Source organism: Desmodus rotundus, chromosome 1 (assembly GCF_022682495.2).
Source record: "Desmodus rotundus isolate HL8 chromosome 1, HLdesRot8A.1, whole genome shotgun sequence".
NCBI classification, from domain to species: Eukaryota; Metazoa; Chordata; class Mammalia; order Chiroptera; family Phyllostomidae; genus Desmodus; species Desmodus rotundus.
In genome coordinates, this window is record NC_071387.1 from 164,980,718 (window position 1) to 165,000,505 (window position 19,788).

Genomic DNA, 19,788 nt, shown 5'->3' on the forward strand with positions numbered 1-19,788 from the left:
TTATAAATACCTAAGAGGCACCACATTTTTAGGTGTCTGCGTTCTGTGACTCATAACTGGCACGCCCCCGGCAGGCATCTAGGTAGCCATGCAGTGTAGTGGTTACACTAGATACTGGCTCCCGGGGGCCGAGGCTCCATGCTGGGGAGGGTCCTGCACCCATCAATATGGGTCTCACCCAAGTTGTCACCTGGGGCACTAAAGAGAACAGCTTCCAGATGGCTGGGTGGACAGCTACGTGGAGTGCCGCAAAGGCTCCCACTGGAGAGCAAAGCCTCGTGGGTTTCCTGGCATCTCCATCCTTCTGAGCTTCGGGTGACAGCTGTGGCCATGGCAGTTGTCAGAGTCTGAATGTTTAGCTGAACCCACCGATGGCTGTGGCCTCCCTCTACCACCAATACACGGGAGTGCCATTTGCTTTCCCCCATCACCATGGGATCCTACCCATGAGAACCTTCACAGTATGATAAGCCAATGACGATTATTTAAGTCTCCATTTCCTTTAGTTAGCTGTGAGGGTAAACGCTTTCTTCATATGCATATTGCCCATCTCCATTTCTTCAGGAAATACCTATTCGTGAGGTTTTGAATTTTTAAGATTTTTTGGGGGGGTTTACTTTTCTATGATTTTCCAGCTTTTCCTTCAAAACCACAACCAAAGGACAAAGAACAAATGACATTTTAACAATATGGCAATTTTAATATTAAATTCCACCATGATATTTGTATCTTATCAACAGAGGAAAAACATATTAGACTCTGAACATTATTCAATGTAAAATAGGCCTCATGTATTCAGGATTCACACTAGAAAGATACATTCCTTAGTTTAAATTCTAGATCTTTAGAGGTTATCAGGCATATAAAACTATTTACCTAGCCTCTAAAATCTTTGCTATCCATGGTTCATGCTAAACAAGTCACTATAATTAAAACTAGTATGCTGACAATTTCAAAACCATAATATTTTATGAACCACTTCTCAACTCATTATTACATGGGAGAAACATTCTAGTTAAAAGGGAGCTCTTATCATGTGAAACAAATGAAATGTCAGCCTTGTTCCTTTCTAGTAACAGGAACTAAAAAAATGCAACAGAATTAAACAGATAGGTTTGGTAAAGCTGCAAAAGAATTCTAAGAAAATAGAATCAAGCCACACATACCTTAAGAAATGGAAAAAGATTCGTAAACAATCAAAAATGTATTATTGTATCTCTTCAAGTTCTTTTTAATACCTGATTTGCATTTTCCTCTTCCCTTTTTACAACTAAATTAAAAAATACACCTGAACTCATCTACAAAGAAAATTATAAATACAATTCAATGGGAGACATTTTGAAAATATGACAGTAAAATTTATGTAGGAGACATGCATTAAATGTCTTTTAACAGAAATTATTTCAAGTAATATGTTATATATTGTATTACTTACATTAATATTTTCTAACATTTTAACATATGTTAAACTTGTATTCTTGTACCAAAGCCTAAGCTAATGAATATCTATTATCCCTAATATATTTACACTTTTACTCCCCCACTTATATGTAAGGTTGATATAATCTAGAATTTTAGGTGCATGCTTTTATTTTCATATTATGTACCCAAAATTTAGATAACTATACATTAAGCCCCGGGACAGCACCGAGCTCAGCTGCATCCCTCAGTGGTGGGGGGGCTGTGGTCCTCTCCTGTCTTGTTTCTCAGTCAGTCCAGTCCTATCTGTTTGCTTTCCTAGGGAATTGTTTAAATTTCTGGTCAGTGGATGGCACTCTATCTTATTGCAAATTATTATTTTTTAAATTACTAGTTTAGTAATTTCATATCAGTTTTGGAAAGAGGATACCACAACTGTGCTCAGTGTCCTTGACAAAACTGTTTTCATTATTTCCTTTGTTTATCAAGTTGTTCATTTAATCACCATTTATGGAATATCTACCATATAAAAATATTTTTCTCTACCATGCTGTCCATAAAATAAAGGTATTTAGGCTCCCACAAAACACAGGCTTGGTAAAATGAACTAAAACAATTTAGCAAACAAAAGTGTTCATTTTCTCCTGTGGTTCTAAAGATATTAGGGCTATTTCCAATTTTACTTTTTACTTCTCCATTGTACACTGTAATACTAATACTAATATAAATCTCACAATCAGCAAATATTCTAGCTTAATTAAAAATTACCACTAGGTGGTGCTAAGAAGTTACCATTTTTAGATGGAAGAATCTTCACTTTTAAATTGAAATCAGATTTGCTTAAGCTAGTGTGAATCAGGTAGCAATCTCACTTGCATGTACATACTTTTACCAAAATTAAAAAAATATGTTAATGTATATATTTGATTTGGCTTCAGTTTTCAATTGAAACTTTCAGTTGTCCTCCAATGCTGAGGTTTAAATTATTCTCTAATTATATTTTGTTTGCTTTTTTTCTTCTGTTCATTATGTTCCAGTTAAAGGTGAGATCATACAGTATTTGTCCCTCACCATCTGGCTTATTTCACTTAGCATAATGCTCTCCAGTTCCATCCATGCTGTTACAAAGGGTATAAGCTCCTTCTTTCTCTCTGCTACATAGAATTCCATTGTGTAAATATACCATATTTTTTTGATCCACTCACTTGCTGATGGGCACTTAGGTTGCTTCCAGTACTTGGCTATTGTAAACTGTGCTGCTTATGAACAATAACCCGGGGGGAGTGGAGAGGGGACAGTGAGGAGAGGGGATTACAGGAACTACTATAAAAGGCACAGGGACAAAATCAAGGGGGAGGGTGGAGGAGGGGAAGGGAGGTGGGATTGGCTGGGGTGGAGTGGAGGGATGTGGAGAAAAGGCAAACAACTGTAATTGAATAACAATAAAAATTTTTAAAAAACCCTATTCTTTAAAAAGACTACTTTTTGCAGTGTAGGATTTTTATACCAACTCTGTGTGGGAGGTGCTTTCAAGAAGATTACTCAAAGGGGTATAAGTTTGGTAGGAAACTTATCCACGATTCCCCTGCTGGAAAGTCAGCAATAGCTGCTGGCTCCTTCCCAAGCATTTACATTCAAATGAGCCATTCATTACCTGAAACATATAGGAAACCCAGTCTTAATCTAAAAAAGAAAGAAAGAAAGAAAAAAGAGAAAAAAAAAAGCCCATCCAATGTTAAATAAAACCCACCAGTTTCTTGTAGCTCTTCAACACTGAACTTATTATGCACCTTTAGTGCCTAATAGCCAACACAAAAGGTTGTGAGCGTCCCAAAGAAAGCCTTGGAATTAATGTCTCCATCGCTTCCTATGTTTAAGAAAATACTTGGTGTGAGATAACAATTTTCTTATCACCTGATGAGGTACATATAATGCACTAGTGTTGCTGAGGTAGCTAAAACCTCATTGGTGCAAATAAGATCAGTTTAAGTTCAAGAAGCAAGAAAGTTTTTAGAAAGTACTGTTAAGGTTAAGGCCCTGGCTGGTGTGGCTCAGTTGGTTGTCTCGTACACCAGAAGGTCTTTGGTGTGATTGCCCATGAGGGCAGCACCCCATCCATGCTTTTCCGTCTCTCTCTCTTTTCCCCTACCCTCTTCCCCTCTCTCTAAAAATCAATGAACATGTCCTCAACTGAGATTTTTAAAAAATTACTATTACGTTTTTTTCCTAGTACTTTCAATCTATACATTAAAAGGTTCTGTAGTAATGAAATGCAAACTTAAAAGGCAAGAGCTGAATTTATTTCAGCTTTTCTGGATCACATCATGAACAGTTCATTTTATGCTATAATATGTGAGATGCATGTTTGCAAGCGAAAGCCTAGTAGTGGACCGGAAAGAGCACAGGCCTGGGGTCAGAAGCCCCGCATCCTGGCCCCCAGCTGGCAACATCTAGGTAAGTGACTGCCAGCAAGCCACAATGCCCAAGCATTCCTCTACAAAATGAAGGATCTGGACTAAAATAACTTCCCAAGGTCTTTCCAGTTCTCAGTTCCATGATTCTTCATTTTAAAATATCCTAAATATAACAGCTTAGAGGTCCTTGCTGAAGTTCAAGTCTGATGCCACTGTTCTTTTTATTTTCTCAACCATAGAAAAATACTTGACTCCCTTCTGAAGCCAATGGCTGACGGAGTCAGTAGCAGTGCAGGTTCTGGTGGCACAGCCTGGTTTGCAGGCTCGACTCTGCCAATTCCTAGCCGTGTGACCTTCGGCAGCCTCTGTGCTTCGGTTGCCTTGGTTATAAAGTGGGACTAATAACAGTATGCACCCCATTAGGTATGTCAGAAGGATTAAGCGATATTATACCTATACAGTACTTTGAACACTGCCAGGCATAACATTAAAGGCTCAGTAGGTGTTGGCCTTTGTTTTTATTATTACTATTACCCCCTGTTAAATACCTTTAATAACCTACTACAAAGTGGTCTGCCCACTTTCAACACTAGGAACCTTTTACAATTTCCCCTCATGGACTCCATGTTTGAAATGATTTTATCTACTGCACCAAATTATTTTCCCATCTTAGTCACATACATTGATGTCAAAACTTAGTGTTCTATACTGAATTTTTAGTCAAAAAACAAAGAAATCCTGAGGCAGTCTTACCATTGGGAAATCGGTTAAACCAACTGAAAAGTTAAAAATACAAATGCCAGAGGCTCCAATTTGGAGTCAGCGGTGTGTAGGCTGTGCTGGGTAGACACAGGGCTGGCAGCCTCACAGCTGAGAGTTCAGTAGGACAGCCAGCCGGCCATAACACTGCTGTGGGGTAGGAAGAAGACGGAAGAGGGTTCACAGTGTGAAGAGAAGTATGAATAAAGAGCGACCTGAAAGACAAGGAAGGTACAGCTGTCCTCACCTTGATCCCAAACACTGCCACCTCCAGATACCCCTCCTGAGTGTATAGGATTGCAGGGTGCCCTCTGGGGCAAGGAACTATCTCTAGGAAGCTTATGTACAGATGCAAACATGTTCTCCGTGAGAGACTCAATCAATCTGGTATAAAACAACATGGGTTTCTCAATGGGAAAAGGATCCTAAGTGAAGGGAGTAAAAGAAAAGGGAAGTTACACATTGACGCCTGAGGAACCCTTCAAAGGCCACCGGGTAATGAAGGCAGCCACGCGGCCTTGTGAGAGCTCAGGCAGAGGAGCCCCTGTTCACAGAGCGGGCAGGGTGTTCAGACCAGCCAGCCAACCAGAAGTGGGGCTGCCACGCCACCGCACTCGGAAACACAAGCCCCAAAACAGCGATTTCGGCCGTGGCGCTGCATTTGAAAACACGACTGCTGGGAATAGTCCGCAGCAGGACCAGGAATCTGTACACTGATGGGAGACTCACTCATCTTTAGCTTGTTGTCAGTGTAGTAGAATCTTAATGGTCAAATAAACTTTATACAGTAAGAAGAGCACATGGCCCAGATCCCTAACCTATTAAACTAGAAAAATCATCGTGAATGCATGGCTTTAAAAGGATTCCTTGGATGGTAGTTGACCCGAAGTCTTAGAGCAGGAACAATCAGGATGGGACAGGAAGACCCTATTGTGGCACAAAGCAAGGCTGTTTCATGGAATGGCAGGGGCAGTGCTGCAAAGGCAAGGAGGCCCCCCAAACTGAATCAGCCTGTTCCATCAAAAAAGGAGAAATTCATTTTAAGTCTGTGAGAGGCCAGATCAAAAACAACAATCGAAAGAAAATGGTACAACCTATACACAAAGGAAGTCATAATAGAGAGAAAATAAGACATGCGTAATTATTTGTATTGATTTTCATGAGTTGGAAAGTGTATTAAAATAAGGGGACTGTTTTTTCTGTAACTGTCCATATAGTACAGATACATATTTGTTTCTGTACTGTATATACTACCTATATGCTACAAAAAAGAAATCAGGAACTCTGAGTAAGCCAAATAGTCCTAGAAAACCACAGAAGTGTCCCAAAATAAGGAAGGACTGAGGAGCACAGATGACTACCAATACAGCCAGGTGGAAGGAGGGTCCGGCAGGGACGGTCGCACGCAATAGTCAAAGAGAGAAAGATCCAGAAACATGACCTGAGATGATAAATCAGCCAAATGAAGGAAGCAGCATTAGGTAGACTCAGTTCCTCATCTCCTCAGGGAGAAACCTCTAGAAAGCTGAGCTAAATTCAAGAAAATATTCAAAAGGCATACATAAGCCTTTAATAACGTTAACAGATAGTGCTGATGCATCATTGGGACAAGACAATGGGCCCTCCAACACTGGCTGACCTAGCCACGGAACAAAATCATTCCTGGGTGCTGGGCGGTGGGGTGGCAGTGGGGACTAGGTCAGAAATGAGAGCCTACCTGAAAGCCATATTCTGAAAAGGGGATAAAAAAGTCTGATTGATTTCACAAGTAAAGTCTGACCTGATGCCTAGTCGCCAGGGTCTGACCCGCCCCTCCCCACCCCGGGAGAACTCAGACTGGTGCCATGTTCTGACTCACAACTGCCTGGTCAGAAAGCAGACCTGTAACTGGGCAAGGTTTGTTTCTGGTGCCCATGAGGTCATGGCAACTCCGGGCTGGTATCGAAGTATTACCGTCCTGGGAGGGGTCAAAATTCGTGTGTAGACAATGAGTGAGTGAAGGTTGCGCAGGGGATATTTCAGAGTAGCTTCGAGTGTGGCGAGTCTGTGATAAAGTATCTGGGCGTCTGACCTGTGCTTGTGGGTATCGAAAGTGTCCGAAAAATCCTACTGCATTTAATTGTTTTCAAAAATTCACTGTTATAACTAGTGTTTAAGCCTGTAACAGTTGTTTAATAAAGCAACAAGCAAAAGTGTTTTTCTCCAAGTATACACAACCTCCAGGCAGTTAAGAAGTCAGTAAGTAGTAACTGCTTAGCAAGGCTCTCACTTGTTGACCCGGGTCCCTTTCCATGGCACAGACTTTCGAACATTCCAAATGAAGCCGCAAAAGGAAAACATACCGTATCCAAAGACCCTAGTCACAAAGAGAGGTTTTCACTCGGTGCTGACACATGGGTACTTTAGCTTTTCCTTTGGTAGTCTTTCTAAATCTTCTAATTTTCCACAATGAGCATATTGTATCTTAAACAAGAAAAAAAAATAAAAAACATCTGTTTGACGAAAGAATGAGGCCACCCATCACTGAGGTCTCTCTGCATTAGGCGGAGATGGAGGATTTCCTCTGGGGCTGCTGTGCTAACATCCATTGGGACCTGGACTCAGACACCAAGTGGGACTCACAGAGGGGCGAGAGTGGCAGGCAAGGAGCCTGGGGTTGGAAGCAAAGTAAAAAGGTGAGGATGGTCAGAAGCAAACAGGAAGCTGGGCAAGAACCCAGGGGATGTTAATGAGCTGTTAAACCCTAATCCAAAAGACAGGGAACGGAAGACAGGCTGGGGCAGGATGAAGGCAGTGCCTGGATGCAGGGAGGGGTTGTGGGGAGCAGGGAGGATCTCCCTGCATATCTCCTGATCCACAAACGAAGCCTCTGACCTGCCTGATTCCCCATCAGGTGATGGCTACGCTCCATACCAGCAATGTTGCTATATCCACAACCAGAATAGAAAGGCTGACGACATAATTGTTCATTCCCACCCTCACTCCTAATTACTCCAGAGGGCAAAACCACCGTGCTCACTAAAGGGCTCTGCTGCCTGGCCCCCCGGTGTGTCATCCTCAGCCATCACAGGAAAACGTTTTGATAGAAAAAATTTAGATACATGTGAGTCTTCTGAATTCCATATTAAGAAGCAGTTATGCAGTAAATTTAGAGCAGAGCAAAGTGAAGGAGATTCTCCCAGGGAATGCTGTTTATCAAGTAAATACTGCTCTAAAAGATCCTATTTAAGGTTCAATCTGGTGAATGACAGGCTGGACAGGAATCTGCCCCAGGATAAGTAACAGTAATGGAGACTCCATGATCAGAAACTGAAAAACAGGAAAACAGTCCTAGAAATGATCACACCAACGCTGGCACAGCACCGGCAATACTGAACAAGAAGTTGCTCTTTCTTCATTCACCGAACTGTTCAAGCCATTGCTAGAACTACGGCAAGCACAATGTCACCCTCCGTTCAGTTGTATATAATTTCTGCAGCGCAGTGACATCACCCGGAAGGAACTCGGCACGTCGTTTCTCTGTATGCTGCTTCACTTCAGGAAATCAGCTTAAGCGTATACAAGACCCCCCATAAGCGTGGTACCGATTTGGACATTAGCACCATGATGCACGGATAAGACAATGACATTAACTAATGGTGGCTGGCTTCGCAGGTCACAAAAACAGTACTAACCATAGTGTTAGGTGATCATTCTGAGTGCTGAAAAATATTTGACGAACAATGTTGGACAAACACATTTGAGAATAGTCCTCAAAATCAGCACTTTTGCACAAACAGCTTTTTAGAAACCCCCCTGGCATAATGATGTATTAGCCACCCGTGAGGAGGCAGGCATAGAGATGTTTTTTCCCCCAGTTCTAAATTATTAGAAAAACAAATCACAGAAAATGTAGGCACCTAATTTGGTCTCTATTTCTAGCAACTGTCATCTTCCCAAGAAATCTCAAGAGTACTGATCAGGGAAAAGTCAAATTATATGACATAATCAAAAATTCTTCTCTAGCAGGCCAGAATTGCAATGAATTATTATAGAAACCTTTTCCTTTGGAGAGGAAAAGAGCCAGGAAGAAGTTAATATAAACCTCTAGGCAGAAGATTCTGCCAGGAAAATGACTTCTAGTGATATAAACACAATGCAGATGTTCTAAAAGAAATTTAAAATGTAATTAGACGTGAAGCTTTCCAGCCATTACCTACCTGTGTGCACACAAGACCAGAGCCACAGACTTGGTTTTTACACCACCTTTGCTACCATCTAAAAATCACATTTCTTCCAGGACATTAAGGTTAAAAGTGATCTGTGAACTAGCAGAATTTCAACATTTTCAAAAATTAACTTATCAAACAATTGCTTTTATTTTTTAAATTATTTTGATTTAATCTTTTAAAAAATCTTTATTGTATTTTTTCCAATATTATTTAGTCCCCTTAGATCTCCCCCACCCCCAGCAATCACCACACTGTTCTCCATGTCCACGAGTCCTTTTCCTTCTTGCTCAATCCCTCCACCCCCTCACCGCCCCCACTAGCTGTCAAACAATTGCTTTTAAACAATGAATGTATCTTGCTTTGACTAATTTAAAGCAATTTCTAGGTGTCTCCTTTACCCTTAGGATACAAGTTCTATTGAACAAAGAAAACAAAAATTGTACTGAATTTTATTAATCTACAGTAAGAACTGAACCAAACTGATAATTTTTAAGAGTGTCCAAACCAACATAATGACCATTAAAGCTGCTCATTCGATATATTTTGGTTACATTTGTAAAATTCATCGTAATCCAAGAATATTGTAGCACTCTATGAGGTTCTCTGAAAGTTTCAACTTAAATTTTCTCCTTGTTATATTTACAGGTCTTTCAGTCATTTTCAGGTTTTCTATTTTGATTTAGGTTAAAAAGGCAGAAAAATATTTTTCAAGTTCAATGACTGTCTTTATGTGACAGTTATTTTAATTTTGTACCAGCAAATTCAAAATAACTCAATCTAATAAAAAGTTAAGTTATTAATTTAAGATCTTTTAAAATTAAAATCATAATTTTATTTAAATTTACTTTCTATTTTTAAATTAAATTTGATTTCTAGGCTTTTAGTTGTATTTTTCCTACCTCAATGCATGAATGCAATAGATCATTCTTGGTATGTTTTTCCGGTCATAGACATCTGTTGTTTCTGGATAAAATATCTGGAAAACAAAAGAAACAATGTTTCTATTATGTTTTGCTCTTCACAAAATTATTGTAAGTCTCCCAAATGTCTTACTTTGATTGTCCTTGATGTTCTCTGTATTTATTTAAAGGAAGAGGAATCTCTCAGTTATTGCTTCATCTTGCTCTACAGGAGGACCAGTCACGGCATCTAATCCCCTGCCTGATAGTGCGCCACCTGGTGGTTCAAATGAGTGTGGGGGGGGGGTTGGGGGTGGTGTGCAGTGGGGGTGGTTCCCAGCCGCCTCTCTAAGAAGGCTGTGTCCACCAGGTTAGTTAGGTAGGTGGCTGTTTCATTCCACAAGGCTTGAGCCTGTGCAGACTCTGCTTTCTGTAGTGGAGTTACTTCTGTGACTGCCCAGAGGTCTGCTGGCTTGAGAAACAAATATCCTTCAGGATTTTATTACACTGTTAAGAACCTGGCTACCCGGTTCTGTGAATATGTATTACAGACATACGCACACGGATATTTTTTTCTGCCTAAAACTATACATTTCAACAAATACAATCTGGAAAATAAATAAAGTATGAAAGAAAAATACCTACAAGCCCACCTCCAGGTTACTGTTAGTGTCACTATTAGTGTTTTGGGATTTTTTCCAGTCTTTTTTTTTTCTGTATATGTCTCTGATTGTTTTTAATGTTTTGCATGTGTGAGTTTAAAAATAAAATTGTACAAATTATAAACCCCTTTAAAACACTTAAATTAACATGATCCCTTTGTTGTTCTGTAAGAGCGTTATTTCTGATGGACACATGATTCCTTCATATTTTTAACAATAATTTAACCACTTCCCCGTGGTTGAACACTTTTGCCCCCAATTCCCCCCACCTCCACTATAAATCACTGCAGCGAACATCCCTGTATTTTCAGAACGCATGATGGCCTTTTAGATAAACATCTAAATATAAAGTTACTAGATTGAAAGGTCAGGTCATTAAGGCCTTGCACTATTTACACTATTTTTTAAGCTCTAAGTTAAAAGCCTAATAAGAGACATTTCAGAATGTGGTGCCAAACTTACCTGTTTCTAAGCGCGCGCGCACGTACACACACACACACACACACACAAGAATAATTTAAGATTAAGATAAGCATATCGGGTTGCGGGTTCGGTCCCAGGCTGGGGCACACACAAGAGGCAACCAATCAGTGTTTCTCTCCCTTTCTCTTCCTCCCTTCCCCTCTCTCTAAAAATAAATAAATAAATTCTCTAAAAAAAGATAAGCATATTGGTAAGATAAGCATATTACTTGCTTTCAGTAAACATTTTATAAAATTCAACATAAAAATAAAATCAGGCACCACCAGGTAGTATTTGATACTCAAGTGCAACTTTCTGTTGGACATTGAAAAAAGGTGAGAAAAGGCAAAAAAGCAGTTTCTTGGGATACAAATGTATAGTCACTGAGCACCTGAAGAAATGTCTGTTACCTAGGAAATTGCTAAGGTCTTTCCAACTGTCTTTTAACACATTTGCTGTTAAGAGTGTCAATGAGAAGAGTATTCCCAATTCGGGAGCATGTGACCAGGTTTAAAGTTCTCCATGTAAGCAGAGGACAAATGCTCCTCCCTTTACTTTAAACAGGAAACTTTTCTATTTATATTTCTCCTGGAAAACCATTTAGCAAGGAGATGGGATCAATTTGTGGTTCAGCAGAATGATTCATTCAGCACTGTATCCCCAGCACTGAGCATGCGGCTGAGAACAGAGTAAGCACTTAACACCTATAGAGTGAAGATTTAATAGCAAATACATCAGTACACTGTTGTACACTGCTGGTTTCTCATCCTGGAATGTAATATACCAATGCCTTCACAATTAAAATCAGTGTTAAAATAGAATCTGCTACATGGATCACTTGTTCAATTTAAAATCAAGGAAAACCTGGCCCTACATACACACAACTGGAAAGGTTTAAATCAGATCTGTCAAGCATGAAATCACCTAGTCTAAATTATGTTGCCTCAGAAAAATCCTATTGCGATTTCTTTATTACCCTGTTTACCACCCAGCCCCTAGTGCACTTGCTAAATCACAATCTAGAAATATGAATTCTATATAATAACTAGTACCCAGAAAGGGACAACATTTAATGTTCTGGGCCCTTAGGAGCAGGGAAAGGGATTAAAAATGGCAGAATAAAATAAGTCAATGTTGACTATTTTGAGATAAAGTAAGCTAAGCTAACACTGATATCAGCAAAAATATACATATACATATATAGGCAAACATAGTTTACATAAAGAAATCTTTTGGTTTTGTTGTGAGGGTTGTTTTTAATTGCAAACTGGGATAATAATAATAACAACAACAACCACCCAGGTCTTAATTAGCCAGTAGCCTGCTGCCTCGCCCTCCGGCTGGACCACTCCTGCTTTGCTTCTTTAAAATACACGTACATGTTGAGTGACACAAAGGAGTGAACTATCTGTACATACAAAAACCTGACAGACGTCAAGGGCATTGTGCTTAACGAGAAAAGGCAATCGCTACAGGTAACCTTACGTATGATGCCATTTCTACACCACTGTCAAAATGACAAAACTAGAGCGATGGAGAACAGATTAGTGGTGGCCTGGGGACAGGGCCAGGTGAGCCATGCAGGTCCACCCCTCTGTGGCATCTGTACCTTCATTGTGGTGCTGGCCACACAAATGGACTTATTTGAACTCCCCACATATACACAAATGAATGCATATACAATGGTGAAAACTGAGTGAAGTCTGTAGTCTAGGTAACTGTAATACACCAATGTCAATTTATAGTTGTATGACAGTTAGGAGATGTCACCATTGGAGAAAGCTGAATCAGAAGTACATGTAGATGTTCTGTTTTTGCAACTTCCTGTGATTCTATAATTATTACAAAATAAGGTGTTTAAGAAATAGCTCTACAGTTTCTGGAAAATGAAATGATTTCCTCATTTCTCCCACTTGCCTGTCTGTCGCACAGGCTGAAGGGCCTGCTCTCTGAATTTAACAAGCTCTGAATGTTTGCTGAATGAGTTTTGTTTAAAAGATCTATTTCAGGAGTAAGAGCTATAACCCCCTAGCCTTTAAAATTTAAAGTGATACAATGATTTATAGTAATAATTTATACAAATAAATCTACAATAATAATTTATAGTCATACAATGAGATCAGGAATCTTAAGGATAAATGGCAACACAAGCCTTGGCCGGGTAGCTCGGTTGGTTAGAGTGTCATCCTGATACACCAAGGTTGCGGGTTTGATCCCTGGTCAGGGCACATAGAGTCAACAGGTGAGTACATAAATAAGTAGAACAACAAATCTCTCTCTCTCCATCCCCTCTCTCTCTGAAATCAATAAATAAAAATTTTTTAAAACTGTCAACAGAAAAAGGGAAGTGGCCATTTTAAATCAACCATCTACCAGCTAAAGTTTGTTCTGACCTTATTTATTTTAAATTTTATTTATTTATTTTTAGAGAGGGGGAAGGGAAGGAGAAAGAGAGGGAGAGAAACATCAATGTGTGGTTGCCTCTCATGAGCCCCCTACTGGGGACCTGGCCTGCAACCCAGGCATGTACCTGACTGGGAATACAACTGGCTACCCCTTGGTCCGCAGGCTGGTGCTCAATCCACTGAGCCACACCAGCCAGGGCATAACCTTGTTTAATTTATATACACTTCTGCATGGCTGCTCTTGATCTATACACATACTTCATTGTGAGTTCTTGCCATTTATTACTTTTTATGGGCCTTTCTAAGTTTCTGTTGAATCTTCATCTTTCTGATTCCTGAGGCACTAAGGCAATCTCCTGTACTAACATGCCCGGTCCGCTAAATCATTTTTATAATGATGCATTCGTAGACTATCCCTTCTGGCTTCCCAGTTCAGGTTCCCATATTTGAAGGCTTACCTTGGGTAGACCAATAGACTCCATGGCTCTTAACCACTGGACGGTATTATCTGTGTGTCGAAAATGAAGGCCAGACTTCTAAAGGGGGCGGGGGAGAGGGGGGAATAGGGGCAGAAAGCACATAAAACGTGAGTCATTTGTAATAACTTTTTTCATTAGTGGGATGCTTTTCGATTGTATTTCTCCTAGAATAAAGTTATTAGAGCCCACATAAAACAACTAAAGACCACAGTAAAGGAGACTCCACTATTCAGCAACACCCCAACCATTTGTAATAGATCATTCCAATTTCCATTATTCACACAGCTGACGTAGAATCTCAAAGACTATTTAATGTATAGCACATGCCTGAGGATATTTTATGAGACATGTATGCATGCATGTGCATATACACACATCCACACACCGTGTCGAGATTTTGGCAACCGCAGCTGAGAAGCCAAGTAACTTCAGAAAAAACAGACAGGGTTTTTCGAAGACTAAATAAAATGCTTTTTTTTGTGGTTTCTGGTTCTGCCAAATCCCTTTTTTTCTGATTGTTAATGTAATATTCTGTAGAAAACTTGGAAAATATAGAAAATACAAAGATGAAAAAAACCATCCACAACACTAAGCTAATTTTAGTAACTATTCTTTCTGTAATTTAACCCTAGTCTTGGCCTGTAAAATAAGTAAACCTTCAGTGGGAATGTTTTACAAGATCTTTTCGACTTATATAATAAAACTAGTCTTTCTATATCATTCATTCTTCTTCACAGTCCTAATCAGCCATTTTTTTCTTCGTATTCTATAAATATAGCATACTTGCCTCCTCTCATTAAGTTGTATCAGGTAATGAACCATTGGGAGCTTAAAATGGTCTTGTATTTTTAATTAGTTAAGTAAATAGCACAATGTTATTTATTTGAAAACAAAAAAAATAAGAACAGTATAATAATTACATTCAGAAAGTCTGGTTCTTTTCATCTTCTGTGACTTACAATTGAATAGTTTATTTGACAAAAAGTATACTTGTTGCTTTTAAAAATTAAGAAATATAAGCAAGTTAACATTTGATAAATGTTTACGCTTTTTAAACAGTGGTCACTATTTACTGAGATTGCATTGTGTGGTCAAATACTTTATAAATTATACTTACTTTTCAAAATACCCTGCAAAGTGATTATCATTCCTACATTTTAGAGATAAAAAAAACATAGGCCAAAAAGATGAAGTGATTTGTCTCAAGTCAAACAAGTCAAACAGCTGTGAGGTGGCTGATCTAGGATTCAAGGCAAGGCCTCTCCAGATCGGAAAACCTTCCCTGTGCTGAGAGCCCCAGAGAACACAGGTCCTATCGGTGGCTGGGTCATTCCTCAGAGGAGAGAAATGAGCTGGTTACTATGAAATAACTAGAAGTAGGGAGGGGGGGAAGGAGGGGGAGAGGAAAGGCACAGAGCTCAAGCCGCCAGACAGCTAACAGCCAGGCTGCAGTGTCTGAGGGTTTGTAACTCGGCATAGACAACTTGGGCAGAATGCAAACAACTCTCAGACACGGTCAATCTGTGGCCATGGAGGAACAATTTGGAAACAGTCCACGATAACATCAAGACATAGAAAAGGCCCTTCGGCACCACTAAAACAAAACAAAACCAAACCAAACAAAAAACCAAAAAACCCCCACACTAAACCTCCTCCTCCCAAATAAGATGAACACAACTTGCTTCTTGACTCACGTCCTGGGTAAAAATTACCAAGACATCAAAGTGACCCCATTTCCTGAGAACACCCAAAACATAACAGGGGTCCTTGCTTCCCTAAATCCTTATTAGCATCACCCAGCACAAGCCCAGATACACACCAAGCCCCTCACTTCTCCTCCTTATGACTCCATGGGTATGCATTTTTTATTGCTATAGTGAGTGAAATAAAATGAATTTTGTTTGACCCCAGGTGGGTTTCTGGGGTTCTTCAGCTTGTGGGCTTCGAGAATTTCAAAGCATATAACAAAGGCACTCTACCCATATAGTGGTCTTATTAGCTAGGTAACCTCAGGGAAGTTATAAATTTCTCTGAACCTTGGTTCCTCAGCCACAAAATGAAAGTAGGATCACTTCTTTGAGTTGCAATGATTAAGTGAGAATATTCACAAAGCACCTTGTGGCAAAGTACACTTAAGAACGCAATAAATGTTGGCTATTGTAATTATTATGCTATGACACTCGGCTTGAACCTGTCCTTCCCCTGCAAGGTCATGTGAGAGGCACTGAAGGAAAGGGCGGCCATTTGGCCACAGTCCTACACTAAGCACAGTAACGAGGCATCTTCCTTCACCCACTTTCCGCACCGGAGGACCACTGACTTCAGAGGCCTCTGACCCACAGCTGAAGTTGAAGAAGTGAGCTTCAGCGAACGAGCTGCAGTAAACAGCTTTCATCTACTACATTTACTTTAACTAGAACACAAATGGTCTTCTAAACAGGCTCAGAATAATCTCATTCCACTATAACCATTTTTAGCTTGTCCATTTTCTTCGCTAATCCTACATATTAACATTAGACTAGGTGGCATATCTGTAGCCATACTTAGCCAAGGCTTGTTGTTGTCCATCCACCTAACTTTTTTCAGGTATTGGACTAGAAAGGATATACTGATTTTCCACTGCCGAACTGTTGCAACACAGCAAGCGAGGTTATTCTTGCTTAAATTGAGTAGGTAAGGAATTATGGTAGGTCTTCTTTGAATGGTAACTTCTTACATAGTAGAATCAAAGCATTTTCGAACTAGTAGCCTAGAACTAGTTCTAATTTGCTCATTTTTTAGATGAGCAAACTGAGGACCCAAGTATTTAAGATGCATTCAAGTGGATCTAACTTGATAAGCTCAGGGCCAAGGCTAGCTTGCCAGACTCCTGACTCCAAGTCCAAACATTCTGTTCAATTCACTGCCCACAGAGCCTCAGAGCCACCATCGCCTCGCACACTCATAGCGCGCTCGCCTCTGTCAGGCACTGTGCCGTGTGCTTCGCATGGACAGTCACTTTGTTCCTCACAGTGTCTCCATGAAGGTTGACCCTATTATGATTATTCTTCTCACTTGACAGGTGAGGAAACTGAGGCTCACAGAGGTGAACTTAGTGGGGAGGCCCAACTCAAATATTTTAATTTATAGCTCATACTACTAACCACTATGCATATGCTTTCCCTACCTAAGGCTCACCAAAATATTCACCAACTACTTATTACAAGTCTAGAATGATCTGTGCAGAGTCAGAACACTGTTTCTCATCTTTGAGCCTCATCAGGCTGAGCCCTCTCCAAGGAATGCCTTCCTCCCCCTTTTCTTCCCCTTGCCTGGCTAGTCTGCTTGGGAACACTCTTCTTTCAAGCCTTTACCACAGAAACATTTCTGGCTTCTTCACCACCCCACCCACCCCCTTTAGGACTGACCTCTCTCTCTTGGGCTGTCTCCCACTGTCCACGCAGTTGTCTTCTCTTCACTGCCCTCCACCTACTTCCGATCGCTTTCCAGGATTCACCCTTTATTTTCCCTCTTGAATCCATGTACTTCTTGGCTGTGTAGGCCACTGTCACCAGGACCAAATAATCCCCCTTACTAGGCTATGCCTCCACCCTCCCCCTCCCTCCAATTTATTCTGAACCACACAGAGCAGCAGACAGATCTTTCTAAAACACACACTGCACCAGGATGCCTCTGCTTAACATTTCAAAGGCTTCCTCCCTCCCCCCAGCCCTGCACTTAGGATGAAGTCATAGATCCTCCACGTGTGACTTCCTGATCTGTCTCTGCTTCCCTCCTGATCTATTTCTCATCACCGTCCCTCTGTGCAGCCTCGCAGACACTCAGTTTGGCCAAGCTCTCTTCTTCCTTGAGGAGCTTTTCGCACATGGGGCCCTTTCTCTGGAAGTGTTCTCCCCACTCCCTCCCCTGAACTCTGCCCATGGGTGATTTTCTTCTCATTCTTCCAGCCTGAGGAAAACGGCTCCTCAGAGAAGCACATCTTCTGTTGGTTCCTATCTGTCAATTTCTTCCTTCACACTCACATGATTCACAATGTACACTCACTCCCAGTCTGTCTGTCCAGCTGTAAGTGCCATGAAGCCATGTCCACCTTGCTCACTACTCTGTCTGGAGTGCCTGGCACACAGCAGGTGTTGATACATATTATATGGTTGGATGAGTCTACCCTATATATATTTCTATCATAGTACAATTATATCTTCTTTCCCTATAACTTTATTGAAATGTATTATATTCATGTTTATCTACCACAGAGCACTGGTTCTCAAACCTTAGTAGTACATAAGAAAAGAATCACCTGGGATGATTATTAAGAATGCATTTCCTGCATCTCTGGTCAAGAGATTCTGCCTGACTCAGTAGCATGGGTTGGGGTCTAGGAGTCCACGTTTTTATACACACCCATCAGGTGGTTCTGCAGGAGGTGTGAGCATCACACTTAAAGGTAAGGTGTCAAACTTGAAGTACCTTGATTAAGTATCAAACAAAGAATAGAAGACAAGAAAAGAAATGGGGTCCTTTGGTTACTTGAAACTACTGTCATTCATTTTTCACCCAACAGCTATTTCTCCACCATGGCCAGACCCTGTGCTATTCACCGAGGATATGGTAGAGAAGACACAGAAAGTTTTTGCCTTCGTGACAAGACAATCATCACAGTATACCATGGTGTATCCAAGACGGACAGTGTCAGGGGTCACTGCAAACTTGGCATGGTCACATAACTCAGACTGGAGTGGGAGTGGAGATGGACAGAGAAATACTCATCATTGGAAGGTTTAACTCAAAGACCTAGGACATCCTTCTAATCCTAAATTAAAAGGGGCCTATAGGCTGGGATATAAGCTGGCAGAGAGCATGGGGTACCATGAAAGCTCCATCTGCTTCACTCAAAGGCGTCAGTGCCCAAACTAAGGACGTCAGAGCTCGGGGACGGAGATCGTGCTTGGGGGCACACTGCCTAGCAGGCGGGTCATGTTTTGTGGCTGCAGTCTCGGCAGATCCTGCAGCGAGAGCCCTCGTGAGTTCACTGCCCTGCTCGCTGAACTCATGGTTTCCAGATGGCATGTCAAGGGTGGGCCCGGGTTATTGAGCGTTCCCTCGGGTTTCCACATCTTTGCCACAGCCCCAGGATTTAGTGTTGCTGGGAAAAGACCACGTGATAGGCTTTAGTCCTGAAGAACACAAGAACAGGGCATTAATTAAGTCTCCTGTGCACCAATATTTGTTTCCTTTCATTTTTGTAAAAGAAATTAAATGGTCTTAAAATAAAAATTTTATGGTTACATGGCAAATCATGAAACATTCCCATTCAGGGACATTAAGCACTTTCAGGAATTTAATAAAAGGAAAAAAAAAGAAACATGCCTTTTCTCCAGTGATTTAACAGAGGAGTAGTTTCCATTTGTCCTGTGTTTTCTCCCACGTCACAGCTGGCATCAACCCCCTCCTTCTGCTACTCCCTTTCTTTCCACCCCTCTGCTGGCAGCTCTTCTTCTGGGCACCCCAGCCTTCCCAGGGCCTGATGGGGCGGGGATGGCAAAGCACAGCACTTCCCTTTCTCACCAAGTTCAACTTAGGGATGACTCACCTGCCCGGGCCCCACAGGTATATTATAACAAAAGATCGGAAACACTTCCCATCTCTATCCCAAAGACAAGTTGTCCTTTATTCAAAATAGTAGGATCTCTAAGGTCAGTGGGAAACAGTACCTGTTTCAGTTGCCAGGGGGGACTCCACAACTGAACTGGAAAGAGACGCCTACAGTCAAGGTGCCTGAGGTCCCAGGGGAGGAAAGAGTTAGACTACTCTCTGCTTGGGGGCTCAGCACCATTGAAGGTCTGTCCTTCTTCCCCAACTCTCACCATCCATGGTGTCAACACAAAATACCCACAATTCCCTTTCAGAGTGGCCTGGAGCTTAACTCTGTCATCACATCTCCCTGGCTGTTGGTATTGTACTAATAGGCCTAGATCTTGGTAGCAACCATTGCAGAAAAAAAAAGAAAAATCGCGCTCTAAAATGTGGACATATATTAATTTATTTTGTGATGTGGATATACAAATAATTTTTTTCTGT

The 19,788-nt window shown here is 40.9% G+C and overlaps 1 protein-coding gene across 2 annotated transcripts in view; it reads right to left on the reverse strand.

Annotated features, from left to right (window-relative positions):
* Positions 1–19,788, reverse strand: part of IQGAP2 (IQ motif containing GTPase activating protein 2) — a 263,135-nt gene that overhangs the window by 108,134 nt on the left and 135,213 nt on the right. For both annotated transcript variants that reach the window (XM_024563618.3, XM_045197804.3), the window contains exons 4-5: positions 13,690–13,767; positions 9,703–9,779 (exon numbers count right to left, since the gene is read on the reverse strand). In XM_024563618.3, the coding sequence (XP_024419386.2) occupies positions 9,703–9,779; positions 13,690–13,767 (155 nt within the window). The remainder of the gene's footprint in view (positions 1–9,702; positions 9,780–13,689; positions 13,768–19,788) is intronic.